At 46.1% G+C, this 17,182-nt stretch overlaps 1 protein-coding gene across 3 annotated transcripts in view; it reads right to left on the bottom strand.

Annotated features, from left to right (window-relative positions):
• SORCS2 (sortilin related VPS10 domain containing receptor 2) overlaps window positions 1–17,182 on the bottom strand; it is a 1,085,532-nt gene that overhangs the window by 147,037 nt on the left and 921,313 nt on the right. For all 3 annotated transcript variants that reach the window (XM_029063664.2, XM_029063665.2, XM_029063667.2), the window contains one exon: window positions 9,035–9,181. In XM_029063664.2, coding sequence (XP_028919497.1) covers window positions 9,035–9,181 — 147 coding nt within the window. The remainder of the gene's footprint in view (window positions 1–9,034; window positions 9,182–17,182) is intronic.

Below are 17,182 nucleotides of genomic sequence, written 5' to 3'. Positions count from 1 at the left end.
TAGTACAGTGCCTGGTACCTTCATTCATTCAATCGTATTTATTGGGTGCTTGCTGTGTGCAGAGTACCGTACTAAGTGCTTGGGAAAGTACGATACAGCAATAATGAGAGGCCACAGTGAGCTCACAGTCTGGGGGCGGAGGAGACAGATATCAATACAAATATATAGACATAAATAAAATGACATAAATACACACGGATAGGCATAATTGAAATGACAAGTATATACATAAGTGCTGTGGAGTGGGGAGATGGGAAAGAGCAAAGAAAAGTGGGGCTTAGTCAGGGAAGGCCTCGGGGCGGAGATGGGCCCTCAGTAGGGCTTTGAGGCTGGGGGGAGAGTCATTGTGGGATTTGAGGAGGGAGGGCGTTCCTGGCCAGAGGCAGGACATGGGCCAGGGGTAAGTGGTGAGACAGGTGAGATGGCGGTACAGGTAGAAGGTTAGCACCAGAAGAGCGAAGGGTGCAAGCTGGGTTGTAGAATGAGAGTGTTGAGGTGATGTCGGGGGGCGGGGGGGAGGTAAGGTGGAGGAGGGCTTTAGAGCCAACGGTGAGGAATTTCTGTTTCATGTGGAGGTGGATGGGCAAGCACTGGAGTTTTCTGAGGAGCGGGGATGCAGTCATCCAGGTGGGATAGGATGAGTGATTCGATTAACGTGGGAGCAGTTTGGATGGAGAGGAAAGGGAGGATTTTTGCAATGTTGTGAAGGTGGGACTGACAGGATTTAGTGATGGACCGAATATGTGGGTTGAATGGCAGAGAGGAGGCAAGGATAATGCCAACGTTATGGGCTTGTGAGACAGGAAAGATGGTGCTGCTCTCTACAGGGATGGGAAAGTCAGGGGGGGACAGGGTTGGGTGGGAAGATAAGGAGCTCTGTTTTGGATATGTTTAGCTTGCAGTGACTGGAGGCCATCCAAAGTAATAATGCTGGTATTTGTTAAGCGCTTACTATGTGCAGAGCACTGTTCTAAGTGCTGGGGTAGACACAGGGGAATCAGGTTGTCCCACGTGGGGCTCACAGTCTTAATCCCCATTTTACAGATGAGGTAACTGAGGCCCAGAGAAGTTAAGTGACTTGCCCACAGTCAGCTGACAAGTGGCAGAGCCGGGATTCGAACCCATGACCCCTGACTCCAAAGCCCGGGCTCTTTTCACTGAGCCACGCTGCTTCTCCCAAGTAGAGATGTCTTGAAGGCAGGAAGAAACGTGAGACTGCAGAGAGGGAGAGAGATCAGGGCTGGAGAGGTAGGTTTGGGTGTCATCCTCATAGAGGTGGTAGTTGAAACCATGGGAGCAAGAGTTCTTCGAGGGAGTGGGTGTAGTTGGAGAATAGAAGGGACCCCGAAATGAACCTTGAGGGACCTCACAGTTAGGGGTTGGGAAACAGAGGAGGAGCCCACGAAAGAGACTGAGAAGGAACTGCCAGAGTGAAAAGAGGAGATCCAAGAGAAGACAGTGTCAGTGAAGACAGTGGATAATGTTTCCAGGAGAAGGGAAGGTGGGGTCCGCAGTGTTGAAGGCAGTTGAGAGGTGAAGGAGGACTAGGATGGAGTAGAGGCCGTTGGATTCGGCAAGGAGGAGATCATCGGTGACCTTTGAGAGGGCGGATTCTGTGGAGCGGAGGGGACGGAAGTTAGATCGGAGAGGGTCAAGGAGAGAATTTGGTGGGTGTAGGGCAACTCACTCAAGGATTTTGGACAGCAGTGGGAGGAGGGAGATAGGGTGACAAGTGGAGGGAGTCATAGGGTGAAGGGAGGGTTTTTTTAGGATAGGGGAGACAGAGACATGATTAAAAGCCATGGGGAAGAAGCCATTGGAGAGCAAACAGTTGAAGATAGCAGTTAGGGAGCAGTCAAGGGTTTTGATAAGGTGCCAAGGAATGGTGTCGGATGCACAGGCGGAGGCAGTAGATTTTGAGAGGAGGCAGGAGACTACCTCTGGAGATACTGTTGGGAAGGATGGGAGAGATGAAGAGGGGACTGGAAGGAGGAGGAACTGAGGAGGGGCGGGGGAAATTTTAATAATGATAATGTTGGTATTTGTTAAGCGCTTACTATGTGCGGAGCACTGTTCTAAGCACTGGGGGAGATACGGGGTGATCAGGTCGTCCCACGTGAGGCTCACAGTTAATCCCCATTTTCCAGATGAGGGTAACTGAGGCATCGAGAAGTGAAGTGACTTCTTCACACAGTCACACAGTCACACAGCTGACAAGTGGCAGAGGCGGGAGTCAAACCCATGACCTCTGACTCCGAAGCCCAGGCTCTTTCCACTGAGCCATGCTGCTTCCCATACAGTGCTTTGCATTTTAGGGAGCTCACATTTAAAATCGGTCAATTTTCTGAATAAAATAGGCAACTAGGTCATCAGGGGCAAGGGATTATGGGGTCAGGGGGCAAGGGGACCGGGGAGGGAATTAAATGTATGGAAGGACTGGCGAGGGCGATGGGCAGGTAAGTTAAGAGAAACAGTTTTGCCGGGCAGAGGAGAGGGCAGAGTTAAAGCAGGCAAGGATAAACTTGCAGTGGACAAAGTCAGCTTGATATTTAGATTCCGCCAGCAGCGTTCTGCGGCTCGAGCACAAGAGTGAAGGAGGCAGACAGTGCAGGTGATCCAGGGTTGTGGGTTACTGATCCGAGATCGATGAAGGGATAGGGGAGTGAGTGAGTTGAGTTCAGTAAAAAAGGTGGTGTTGAGAACATCTAATTGGTCATCAAGTCATCTATTTGTCTCCTCTTCATTATTCATTTATATTTATGTCCATCTCCCCTCTAGACTGTAAGCTCACTGTGGGCAGAGAACACGTCTACCATTTCTGTTGTACCACAGTCTCTGAAGCATTCGGTATAGTGCTTTGCACACAGTCAGCACTCGGTAAATACATTGATTTATTGATTGATTCTGTACTTCCCAAGCATCTGGTTTACTACAGTTCACCCACATGGGTCCTCAAGAAAGACTATTACTCCAGGAGAAATAGAGGGAAATAACAATATCCCACCAAGGCTTTTCAGGATGAAATATTTGTGCGACAGAGCATTAATAACAAGAACCAAGGGAAGAAAATCCCCACACAATTGTACTACGTGGCCTTTAAAATAAAGTCCACCTTCCAGGAAGACTCTGTGTGAAACTGCAGCCTCAAATAACCTTGTCCCACAGGGTCCGGGTGGATAATTTGGAACAGTAATAAAAGGCAGCCAAGATTTATCTGTTATTGGTTGGTTACTGCCCTCTCCAAGTCTGCTTTTGGCTATCAACAGAAAGGATAGGGTGGTAAATAACCATTTTTACCGAAACAACTTCTGTCAAAATAAAAATAAAAAAAATATTATGGGAAACAAAAATGACTCCATAGATCCTTTTGGAGAAGCTTCTCGTTCATCTAGGAAATTAATTCATCGCCATCGAACCGCAGTACCTCAAGAAGGCTCGGGCTGTGAATCCCAGATTAAGGACATGGAATCGAATTGCCTCCTACAGATTTTAATTTCTGAAATAACAGGAGAATTAATGTCCACCGTTCCCCACGGATGCGCTTCTCTCTGGATTTTCGATTCCGCTAAGAAAAAACCGTCTGAGATCTAAAACATTCCTTAAAATGAAATCCTCCTCCTCTTTGGTCATCAACTATACTGTCTGCCTTTCCTGCTAGACTGTAAACTCCTTGAGGGCAGGGTTAGGATTTCTTAACTCTATTGTACTTACCCAAGAGCTTTAATGCAGTGCTTTGCACACAGTGCCAACTCAGTGAATGCTACTATTTGGTAGGTCACCCACCTCGCCCACTTCCCTCCCTCTCTGCCTCCAACAGTTTAATAACTTAGTTCAAGGGTTAGTCCTGGACTATTTAGATTTAATAGAACTGCAGCATTCCTTAAATCTTTCCTCTCCAAAATACTTGAATTAGGGGCTCCCCAAATAGACGTCGGTATGCTTTCAAAATCGGGAGCGTCTGGTAGCATCTCAAAGCTCCAGAGGGGAAACCGTTACAGGAGTTGACGTGCTTTTATCCAGCGATGGGAGAAGTTGAAGAAATTCCTCCCGCAATCCCTCACTCAGTCGGTTCTGTCTGGTATCCACAGTGCTTTGCTCACAGTAGGTGCTTAATGAATACTATGACTCTAGATCAGTCGATGGTATTTATTGAGTGCTTACTTGTGAAGACCACTGTACTTTGTATTTGGAAAACAACAAGATAATTGGCCTTACAATTTAGTGGGGGCATCAGACAGTAAAATAAGTTGCAGATACGGAAAACAGCAGAGTAAAGGTTTATGTTAATAAGAATGGTGGTGTCCTTTGGGTAGTAGCATGGCGTAGTGGATAGAGTCCAGGCCTGGGAGTCAGATGGTCATGGATTCCAATCCCTGCTCCTCTACTTGTCTGCTGGGTGACGTTGGGCAAGTCATTTCATTTCTCTGGGCCTCAGTTATCCCATCTGGAAAACGGGGATTGAGATCGTGAGCCCCACTTGGGACAGGGACTGTATCCAACCGGATTTGCTTATATCCACCCCAGCGTTTAGTACAGTGCCTGGCACTTAAGGAGTCAGGGCTCATGAGTTCGAATCCCAGCTCTGCCACTTGTCAGCTGTGTGACTGTGGGCAAGTCACTTAACTTCTCTGGGCCTCAGTTCCCTCATCTGTAAAATGGGGATTAAGACTGTGAGCCCCACGTGGGACAACCTGATTCCCTTGTGTCTACCCCAGCGCTTAGAACAGGGCTCGGCACATAGTAAGCGCTTAACAAATACCAACATTATTATTGTTAAGTGTATTATTATTATTATTGTTATGTTTCAATTCTAGACTGTGAGCCCATTGCTAGGTAGGAACTGTATCTAACTGTTGCCAAGTTGTACTGTCCAAGTGCTTAGTACAGTGCTCTGCACACAGTAAGCTCTCAATAAACACGATTGAATGAATGAATGAATAAATGAATGTAAAGGCGGAGTGGGGATGACAAATCAATCAGTGCTATGTATTTAGTACTTACTGTGTGCAGTTGGGGTGATAACTGAAGAAGAGACTTGGAATAGTCAGTCACTTAGCCAATCATATTTACTGAGTACTTACTGTGTCAGAGCACTATACTAAGTGCTTGAGAGAGTACAGTGATAAAGAAACACATTCCCTGACCACAGTGTGCTTATAGTCCTAGAGAAGATGGCCATTCAGAAGGGCTTTGAAAATGGCGAGAGGTGGAGTGATATGCCAGATGTGAAAAGGGAAGGAGTTCCAGGGTTGGGGAAAATGATAATAAAATGGTAATAATAATATAAAAATAACCATGAGCTGTTTGTATACTGTTACTCATCACATCCCCTCCCTGCCCACTCTCTGCTCCTCCCCCCTTCCCCTCCCCTCAGCACTGTCCTCATTTGTATATATCATTTACTACCCTATTTATTCTGTAAATGAGATGTACATCCCCTTGATTCTATTTATTGTAATAATGTTGTCTTGTTTTCTTTTGTTCTGTTTTGCTTTGCTGTCTGTCTCCCCCGATTAGACTGTGAGCCCATCACTGGGCAGGGATTGTCTCCATCTGTTGCCGAACTGTACATTTCCAGCACTTAGTACAGTGTACTGCACATAGTAAGCACTCAATAAATACTATTGAATGAATGAATAAATGAATTTTAGTGTCCTGCCTTCACTTATCTGCATGTTCATTAATTCAATCATTCGATCGTATTTATTAAGTGTTTCTGTTTGCTCTACTAAATGCTTGGGAAAATACAATGCAACAATAAACGGTGACATTCCCTGTCAACAATGAGATCACAGTCTACAGGGGGGAGACAAACGTCAATACAAATAAAGAAAATGACAGGTTTATACATACATGAGTGCTGTGGAGCTGGGGGCTGGAGGGGAAGAGCAAGTCAGGGTGATGCAGAAAGGGTGGGAGATGAAAAGTGCGGCTAAGTCAGGAAAGGCCTCTGGGAGGAGATGGGCCTCTGGGAGACGAGACAGGAGACAGGGAAGGCCTCTGGGAGGAGATGGGCCTTCAATAAGGTTTTGAAGGTGGGGAAATTTATTGTCTGTGGGATTTGGGAAGGGAGAGAGGGTGTTTCAGGCCAGAGGCAGGATGCGGGCCAGGGGTCAGGCAAGATGGAGGCCCAGGGAGAAGGTTTGGGCAGAGTAGCAGAGTGTGCGGGCTGGGATGGAGAAGGAGAGAAGGGAGGTGAGGTAGGAGGGGGAGGGGGATGGACGGCTTTGAAGCCAAGAGTGAGGAGTCTTTTGTTTGATGTGGCAGTGGATGGGCAACCACTGGAGATTTTTGAGAAGTGGGGTGACATGTCCTGAACGTTTTTGAAGAAAAATGATCTGGGCAGCGGAGGGAAGTAAGGACTGGAGTGGGATGAGACAGGAGGCTGGGAGGTCAGCAAACAGGCTGATACAGTAATCCGGGCCGGAGAGGATGAGCAACTGGATTAACGTGGTAACAGTTTGGATGGAGAGGAAAGGGTGGATTTTAGCAATGTTGCGAAGGTGGGACCGACAGGATTTGGTGACAGATTGTATATGTGGGTTGAATGAGAGAGAGGAGTCAAGGATAACGCCAAGGTTACGGGCTTGTGAGGCGGGAAGGATGGTGATGCTTCCTCTTCCTCAGGGACACTGTTTGGGTGGGAAGATAAGGAGCTCTGTTTTGGAAATGTTAACGGACACCTGGGAGTCAGAGAATCTGGGTTCTAATCCCAGCTCTACCACTGGTGTGCTGAGTGACAGGGCAAGTCACGTCTAAGCTCCACTTAGCAACTCTCACTCCCTTCTGCGTCTCCCTGACTTGTCCCACTTCCTATTTCCCTTTCCTAGTCCCACACCACTTACATCCATATTTGTCATTTTATTTATTTGTATTATCTTCCCGTTTCTAGACTGTGAGCTCGTCGTGGGCAGGGAATGCCACTGTTTATTGTTGTAAAGTACTTTCCCAAGCACTTAGTACAGTGTTCTGCACACACTAAATGCTCCACAAATACAATTGAAATGATTAATTAATTAATTCTTGGTGCCTCAGTTTCCTCATCTGTAGAATGGGGATTATTAATATTAATAATAATAGCAATGGCATTGTTAAATGCTTATAATTTGCCAGGCACTGTTCTAAGCGCTGGGGTAGATACAAGGTAATCACACTGGACATAGTCCATGTCCCACATGGGGATCACGGTCTTCATCCCCAATTTACCGATGAGGAAACTGAGGCCCAGAGAAGTGAAGTGACTTGCCCAAAGTCACACAGCCGACAGACGGAGGAGTCAGGTTTTGAACCTCTGACTCCCAAGCCCGTTCTCTTGCCACTAATAATGTGGGTATTTGTTAAGTGCTTACTCTGCGCAGAGCACTGTTCTAAGCACTGGGGTAGATACGGTAATTATGTCATCTCACGTGAGGAACACAGTTAATCCCCATTTTACAGATTCAATAGTATTTATCGAGCGCTTACTATGTGCAGAGCCCTTGTACTAAGCGCTTGGAATGTACAATTCGGCAACAGATAGAGACAATCCCTGCCCAATGACGGGCTCACGGTCTAAACGGGGGAGTTGAGGCACAGATGAGGTCACTGAGGCACAGAGAAGTGAAGTGACTTGCCCACAGTCACACAGCTCCGCTTCCCATGAAATGAAGTGCTCATTAAATTCTCATAAACACTCATTTAAATATTCTTTCAATTCCCTGGAGATTAAACGCTCCTCCTTCTGACTTAGACCGTGAGCCCCTTGTGGGACAGAGACTGTGCTAACCTAATTATCCTGTTTCCACCCCAGTGCTTAGAACGGTGCTTGACACATAGTAAATGCCTAACAAGTACCAAAATCATTATTAATTCAGTATACTGCTTTCCCTATCCATAATTTATTTTAATGTCTGTCTCCCTCCCCACCACCTGAACACTTTAAGCTCCTTGCGGGCAGAGGTCAATGAATCGTTTGTATCTTTTGGGGTGTTTACTGTGAGCAGAGCATGCTTGGGAGAGGATCGTGTTTACCTCATCTATTGTCTTGTACTTTGCAAAGCGCTTCATACAGGGTTCCACACACGGTAAGTGCTCAATAAATACTGTTTATTGATTGAATGATTTTCAAAAGCAGCACATCCTCGTGAATAATAATTATGGTATGTGTTAAGCGCTTACTACGTGCCAGGCACCATACTAAGTGCTGAAAGATCCCGGGCCCGGAAGTTAGAGGACTTGGGTTCTACTCCCGGCTCTGCCACCTTAATTCATTCAATCATATTTATTGAGTGCTTACGGTGTGCAGAGCACTGTACTAAGCTCTTGGGCGAGTACAAAATAACGGCAAACAGACGCATTACCTGACCATAAAGAGCTGTGCTGTGTCACCTTGGGCAAGTCGCTTCACTTCTCTGTGCCTCGGTAACCCCATCTGTAAAACCTAATCACCGCGTATCCCCCCAGTGCTTAGAACAGTGCTTTGCACATAGTAAGCGCTTACAAAAACCATCACTATTATTAGTAGTAGTAAAATGGGGATTAAAGCTGAGAGCCCCACGTGGGACATGCCGATCTTATATTCACTTTGACTGTGGGCAAGTCACTTCACTTCTCTGTGCCTCAGTTACCTCATCTGTAAAATGGGGATTAAGACTGAGCCCGACGTGGGACAACCCGATTCCCCTGTGTCTACCCCAGCGCTTAGAACAGTGCTCTGCACATAGTAAGCGCTTAACAAATACCAACTTTATTACAACCTGATTACTTTGTATCTACCCCAGCGCTTAGAACAGTGCTCTGCACATAATAAGCGCTTAACAAATACCAATATCATTATTACTACAGTGCCTGGCACAGATTAAGCACTTAAATACCGCAGTTATTTATTTATTTATTTTAAAATGAGGGTTAAAGCCACGAGCCCCACGTGGGACACACCGATCTGATATCCACCTCGGCGCTTAGTTCAGTGCTAGGCACAGAGTAAACGCCATTTAAAAAGAAACAGAAGGGAAAAAGCTACAGGCCGTGAGAGTATTTGAAATCGAGAACCTACCGGCTTGCAGTTGGTGGGTTTCCCGTTCATGTCCGTGAGGGGGGCTCTGAGACGGTCCCAGTTCCGGCCTTTGTTGTAAGTGATGAGCGTTGTCACCTTGCCATCAATCTTCTGGTTGGCCAGAAAAACTCCTTTCACACCTCTGACCTGCAAGTCAAACATCGAGAGGATTAAGGACCTACTCCATTCCCCGTTTTGCCCTGGGATTCAAACACGTTCCGGTTGAGAAACAGCCAAGACTAGCGAGCTCTGACCACGATTCATAAGATAGAGATTTCCTATGAATAGATATAGCTCAGCCTGGCTCAGTGGAAAGAGCCCGGGCTTGGGAGTCAGAGGTCATGGATTCTAATCCCGGCTCCGCCGCTTGCCCATTGGGTGACCTCGGACAAGTCACTTTCACTTCTCTGTGCCTCGGTTACTTCATCTGTAAAATGGGGATGAAGACTGTGAGCCCTACGTGAGACAACCTGATTATCTTGTATCTACCCCAGCGGTTAGAACAGTGCTTGGCACATAGTAAGCGCTTAACAAATACCAACATTATTATTATTATTTTTATTCCCCCTCCAGACTGTTGTGCGCAGGGATTGGGTCTCTGTTGTTGTCTTGTACTATCCCAGGTGCTTAGTACAGTGCTCTGCACACGGTAAGCGCTCAATAAATGTGACAGTGAAGGAATGACTGAATAGTGTCCACAACTTTTCCTGCTTGGGTTTCTGATTGTGTCGCTTCAGGATCAGTCAGCGAGTCAGTCAATCATGTTTATTCAGTGCTTACTGTGTGTAGAGCACTGTACTAAGCGCATGTGAGAGGATACTATATCAATAAAATGGACACATTTTTTAATAATAATGTTGGTATTTGTTAAGCACTTACTATGTGCAGAGCACTGTTCTAAGCTCTGGGGTAGATACAAGGTCATCAGGTCGTCCCACGTGAGGCTCACAGTCTTCATCCCCATTTTGCAGATGAGGTAACTGAAGCGTAGAGAAGTGAAGTGACTTGCCCACAGTCACACAGCTGACAAGTGGAAGAGCCGGGATTCGAACCCATGACCTCTGACTCCAAAGCCCGGGCTCTTTCCACTGAGCCATGCTGCTTCTCCACAGTGGGCTTATAGTGTGGGAGTCCGGGGGGAGGGGAGACAGAAATTAATATGAATAAATAACCGCTGACGATTAAGCCAGTGAACTTGATGCCTTTTTCCAGACTACATCCAACTCAATACTGAGAAGCAGATGGCCTAGGTAGTGCAACGGAAATAGTGTGGCGTAGTGACTGGATCCTGGGCCTGGGAGTCGGAAGGTCGTGGGTTCTAATCCTGGCTCTGCCACTTCTCTGCTGTGTGACCTTAGGCAAGTCACTTCATTTCTCTGGGCCTCAGTTCCCTCATCTGGAAAACGGGGATTGAGACTGTGAGCCCCATGTGGGACAGGGACTGTGTCCAACCTCATTGGCTTGTATCTACCCCAGTGCTTAGTACAGTGCCTGGCACATAGTGTTCAACAAATACCATAATGAGAATGATAATAATAATAACAGAGACTGGGCCTGGAGTCTGAAGATTGCGTGTCATGGGTTCTAATCCCAGCTCCTCCACTTGTATGCTGTGTGACTTTCATTCATTCATAGTAATAATAATAATAATGTTGGTATTTGTTAAGCGCTTACGATGTGCGGCGCACTGTTCTAAGGGCTGGGGTAGATACAGGGTAATTAGGTTGTCCCAAGTGAGGTTCACAGTCTTAATTCCCATTTTACAGATGAGGTAACAGAGGCACAGAGAAGTTAAGTGATTTGCCCACAGTCACAAAGCTGACAAGTGGAAGAGCCGGGATTTGAACCCATGATCTCTGACTCCTAAGCCGGGGATCTTTCCACTGAGCCACGCTGCTTCTCTGATTCATTCACTGATTCATTCGTTCAATCATATTCATTGAGCACTTTGTGTGAAGTACTGTCCTAAGCACTTGGGAGAGTACAATAATGGGCAAGTCACCTCACTTCTCTGTGCCTCAGTTACCTCATCTGAAAAATGGGGATTAAAACTTGGAGTCCCACAAGGGAGAGGGACTGGGTCCAACCCTATTTGCTTGTATCCACCCCAGCACTTAGTATCGTGTCTGGTACATAGTAAGTGTTCAACAAATACCACAATTATTATCTCAATTATTCCAAAAATTACTTTGACTAGATTCAGGGGATAATCACGATGTGTATTAAGTGCCTTTTGTGTGACATGCATTGAGCTAAGCTCTGTGCTAAACTCAACTTCGTGGTGCCTCAGTTCCCTCATCTGTCAAACAGGGATTAAGACTGTGAGCCCTATGAGGGACAGGGATCGTGCACAGCCTACTTAACTGTATCTATCCCAGGGCCTGGAACATAATAAGTGCTTAACCGATACTATTAAAAAAAATAAGAGAATGAGATTAGACTCAGTCCCTTCTGACCACAGGGCTCACGGTCTAATAGGGAGGGAAACAGGTATTTAGTTGTCTAATATGGAGTGTGGTTAGACTGTCGGTTCAGTATCTACTCCATCACTTAGCATAGTGCCTGGCACATAATAAGTGAATAACAAATGCCCCTATTATTATTATTATTATTACAAATTAGTCTGTCAATTATATATGATAATAATAATAATATTGGTATTTGTTAAGTGCTTACTATGTGCAGAGCACTATTCTAAGTGCTGGGGTTGATACAGGGTAATCGGGCTGTCCCACGTGACGCTCACAGTATTAATCTCTATTTTACAGATGAGGTCACTGAGGCACAGAGAAGTGAAGTGACTTGCCCACAGTCACACAGCTGACAAGTGGCAGAAAAGAAGCAGCGTGGCTCTGTGGAAAGAGCATGGGCTTTGGAGGCAGAGGTCATGAGTTCGAATCCCAGCTCTGCCACCTGTCAGCTGTGTGACCGTGGGCAAGTCACTTAACTTCTCTGTGCCTCAGTTACCTCATCTGTAAAATGGGGATTAAGACTGTGAACCCCACGTGGGACATCCTGATTCCCCTGTGTCTACCCCAGCGCTTAGAACAGTGCTCGGCACATAGTGTCCCGATTAGACTGTAAGCCCGTCAAACGGCAGGGACTGTCTCTATCTGTTGCCGACTTGTTCATTCCAAGCGCTTAGTACAGTGCTCTGCACATAGTAAGCGCTCAATAAATACTATTGAATATTGAATAGTAAGCGCTTAACAAATACCAACATTAGAGCGGGGATTCGAACCCATGACCTCTGACTCCCAAGCCCGGGCTCTTTCCACTGAGCCAACCTGCTCTCAAAGCACTTGATGAATACTATCATTATTATTATTATTCTTATATATGATTGACAGGCTTATAATAATAGTAATAATAACTGGGGCATTTGTTATTCACTTATTATGTGCCAGGCACTATGCTAAATGCTGGAGTCGATAGAAAGTAATCAGACACAGTTTTAATCCCCATTTTATAGATGAGGTAACTGAGGCCTGGAGAAGTGTAGTGACTTTCCCAAGGTCACACAGCAGACAAGTGGCACAGCCAGAACTACGACCCAGGTCTTTCTGTCTTCTAGGCCTGTTCTCTATCCATTGGGCCATGCTGCCTCTCATCATAGTTCTTATCACAGTCACAGTATTTGGCACATTGTTAGCTTTTTACAAATATCAATTTTAATGTTATTGTGATTATTAGCATCACCACCTTCTGAGAGAGCAAGCGTTGGCTACATGTTAAAGCTTCAGTTAGAGGGGAAAAACAGAGAGGGCTCTCTTTTATTTATTTTGAATATCGATTTAGTGCCCAGACTCTGATTAGCGATGTATCAGCACTTAGGACAATGCTTTGCCCATAGTAAATGCTTAACAAATGCCATCATTATTATTATGATTATTGTTATTACTATGCATTTGGGCATATACGTGGAAGTTCTAAATAGCATTCCTTCCCATGAGGAGTGGACAATCTATAGTGGGAAGAAATAACACGGTCAAGAGGAAGGAGAGGGGAGGAAACAGAGCTTGAAACTACTAACGTCGAAAATAGTATTCCAAAGCAGCATATAATGATTATAATATTAATAATAATGGTAATGACTATGGTATTTGTTAGGCACTTACTATGTGCCAGGCACCGTACTGAGCGCTGGGAAAGATAAAAGGCAATTGGGCTGGAATCGGTTCCTGTCCCACACAGAGCTCACAGTCTCGATCCCCATTTTCCAGATGAGGTAACTGAGTTCCAGAGAAGTGAAGCGACTTGCCCGAGGTCACCCAGCAGACATGTGGGAGAGTTGGGATTAGAAGCCTGGGATTCTGACTCCCGAGCTTGGCTCCATCTACTATTCATTCAGTAGTATTTATTGAGCGCTTACTATGTGCAGAGCACTGTACTAAGCGCTTGGAATGGACAAATCGGTAACAGATTTGTTCTACTAAGCCACATACCTCTCACTCTACTCCCTCTTTTTCCCCCCATCCCTGCTTTTTCTGGGAAATGGAAAAATCCCCCAAATTCCAACGTTCAAAGGTTTCCTGTTCCGCCAACCTCTGCTCTCGACGAGGTTTCTAGAGAACGTAGGATCTTTAGTAGAGAATAGCAGACATCTGAAGACTCAATCAATCAGTGGTATTTATGGAGTGTTTATTATTATTATTGCCAATAATAATGATAATGACCAATGGAACTTTGGGGTTGGTTGGGGAAGGCCTCTTGGAGGAGATGTGATGGTACTAGGGATTGAAGAGCAGTTATTCATTCAATAGCATTTATTCAGTGCTTACTATGTGCGGAGCACTGTACTACGAGAGTGGAATGTACTCTGTTGGAGGGGGAGGGAGTTCCCGGAAAGATGTGGGCAAAGTGATGATTATGAGGATAATGATTATAGTAATAATGATAATTGTATATTTGATAGGCATTTACTATGCATCAAGCACTGTTCTAAGCACTGGGGTAGGTACAAAGCAGCATGGTCTAGTGGCAAGAGCATCGGTTTGGGAGTCAGAGGCCATGGGTTCTATTCCCGGTACCGCCACCTGTCCGTTGTGTGACCTTGGGCAGGTCACTTCACTTCTCTGGGCCTCACTTACCTCATCTGGAAAATGGCGACTAAGGCGATGAGCCCCACGTGGTACCTTGCATTTACCCCAGCGCTTAGAACAGTGCTTGGCACATAGTAAGAGCTTAACAAATACCATCATTATCATTATTATTATTACAAAGTAATCGGGTCCTCCTTGGGGCTCACAGTCTAAGGGAGAGAAGAGGCATTGAATTGTCATTTGGCAGATGAGGAAACAGAGGTCCAGAGAAGTTAAATGACGTGCCCAAGGTCACATAGCAGACAAGTGGCAGAGGCGGGTTTAGAAGCCACAACCTCTGACTCCCAAGCCCACGTTCTTTCCACTAAGCCATGCTGCCAGGCACTGTATTAAACACTGGGGAAGATATACACTAATCAGGTTGGACACAGTCCCTGTCCCACAAGAGGTTCCTGATCTTAATCCCCATTTTTCAGATGCGGCAACTAAGGCCCAGAGAAGTGACTTACCCAAGGTCACACAGCAGACATCTGGCGGAGCTGGCTTTAGAACCCTGGTCCTTCTGACTCCCAAGCCCAGGCTCTAACTACTGGACCACACTGCTTCTCTATTTAGTCCGTGAGCCTCGTGTGGGATGAGGACTGTGTCCTACCCAATTCAGCTGCATCTACCCCATTGCTTAGTACAGTGCTGGACACATAGCGCTTAACAAACACCACAATTAATATTTCGATCTCTTCTGACTTGAGCCTCTTTGCCCCTCACCTCCTGCAATCTTTGAGCATTTTTCCAGTCACCCAGAGCCCACCGTATTACCGATTACACCGAGGAATCTCTCCGCTCGGCTATATCTGTTCTATTTCTGGAGTTTCATCCGAAAATTCCACGCCAGTTAGTCAAGAAGAGAAAGAGCCGCTCAAGGCGGCCGGGATGGTCAGATCTTGGACCGGAGCTCTTTCTTAAAACCGAGGGCGGGGGTTCTGTAACGGGATGGCTCGGACGTGGAAAAAGATCAGAGCTCTGCATTCAGGCAGTTCTGACAAAGCTTGGCATAACAGAGATCATGAAGCTGCTGGTGCAGACCACGGTCTTAGGCTACTGGGGGAAAATCAATGAGGAAAGCGTGGAGGCCGGAACGAAAAAGAGCAGCCGCTTCCAGCACCTCAATGCTTTGGAGGCAGTGGAAACATGTTGACCTTTAGCCCTGTATTCATTCCAAGGCCCCGCTGGGGCTGCCGTTTCTCTAATTACATGGGAATCTTGGGAGGTTTGGAATTGAAATCACAGAGGGAAGAAGAGGGAGAGGGCTGAATTTCACAAAACCTCTAGGAGAGAGCCGCCTTTATGCGTTATTAAGGGTAAGGGAGAAAAAGCGAAAACTATCGAATCAAACAGATGTCATGTTGTACAGCGTTCGTTGGATTTCACCTTCCTGAACAGCCCACCTTTTATCACTGATTCTGACCCAGATATTTTGCTAATAGGCAGCAGGGCTTAGAGGGGAGAACGCTGGATTGGGAGGAGACCTGGGATCTAATTTTGACAATGATAACAGTAAAAATCATGATATAATAATAATGGTATTTGTTAAGCGCTTACTATGTGACAAGCACTTTTCTAAGCACTGGGGGAGATACAAGGTGATCAGGTTGTCCCAGGTGGGACTCACAGTCTAAATCCCCATTTTACAGATGAGGTCACTGAAGCACAGAGAAGTGAAGTGACTTGCCCAAAGTCACACAGCTGACAAGTGGTGGACATGGGAAAGGGAAACCACCCACCCAGGTGTGGAGAGACAATAGAGGAGAGAAACGCAGTGGTGAAAGAAATAATAATAATAATTCTGGTATTTGTTAAGTGCTTATGATGTGCCAGGCCCTGTACTAAGCTCTGGGATGGATACATGCAAAAAGGGCTGGACACAGTCCCTGTCCCACATAGGGTTCTCAGTCTCACTTCCCATTTGACAGATGAGGGAATTGAGACCCAGAAAATTGAAGTGATTTGCCCAAAGCCACAGAGATGATAAGCGGTGGAGCCGAAATTAGAACTCGTGACCTTCTGACTCGCAGGCCTGTGCTCTCTCCACTAGGCCATGCTGCTTCTCCAGTCTAAGATTCTAAGAGCTGCATTTCCAAACAGACTCCATCCCTGTAAGGGACATATCCCAAATATCAAAGTGCTATTTCCTGAGATTTTACTGTATGCAGAGCACTGAACTAAGCACTGGGAAAAATTTAACATACCACTACTCCATCAGTCAAGAAATGGTATGGCCTACTGAAAAGAGCAAGTCCCTGGAGCTCAGAGGACCTGGGTTCCAATCCCAACTGTGCCACTCGCCTGCTGTGTGACTTTGGGCAAATCACTTAATTTACCTGAGCCTCGGTTTTCTCATCTGGAAAATAGATATTCTATATCTGTTTTCCTCTCCTCACCATTGGCCATAAAGCCTCCATCCCCTCTCCCCCTCCTACCTCACCTCCCTTCTCTCCTTCTAATAATAATAATAATCTTGGTATTTGTTAAGCGCTTACTATGTGCCGAGCACTGTTCTAAGCGCTGGGGTAGATACAGGGGAATCGGGTTGTCCCACGTGGGGCTCACAGTCTTAATCCCCATTTTACAGATGAGGGAACTGAGGCACAGAGAAGTTAAGTGACTTGCCCACAGTCACACAGCCGACAAGTGGCAGAGCTGGGATTCGAACTCATGAATCCATCGCAGCCCACATACTCTGCTCCTCTGCAGCCTTTAACCTCCTCACTGGGCCTCCATCTCACCTGTCTCCCCGCCAACCTCTCGCCCACGTCCTACCTCTGGCCCGGAACACCGTCCCTCCTCAAATCCCCCAGACAATGACTCTCCCCCACATTCAAAGCCTTATTGAAGGCCCATCTCCTCCAAGAGGCCTTCCTAAGCCCCACTTTTCCTCATCTCTCACTTCCTTCTGTGTTACCCTGATTTGCTCCCTTTGCTCTCCCCCCCCCCCCCAATCCCAAAGCATTTATGAACATATCGGAAATTGTATTTACTTATATTGATGTCTGTTTACTCATATTAATATCTGTTTTCCCGACATCCACACATTGCAAACTAGCTGAGG

The sequence above is a fragment of the Ornithorhynchus anatinus genome, chromosome 4 (genome assembly GCF_004115215.2).
Source record: "Ornithorhynchus anatinus isolate Pmale09 chromosome 4, mOrnAna1.pri.v4, whole genome shotgun sequence".
NCBI lineage: Eukaryota > Metazoa > Chordata > Mammalia > Monotremata > Ornithorhynchidae > Ornithorhynchus > Ornithorhynchus anatinus.
The sequence above is the reverse complement of the archived record's forward strand: the minus strand, read 5'-3'. Positions and strand labels throughout refer to the sequence as shown.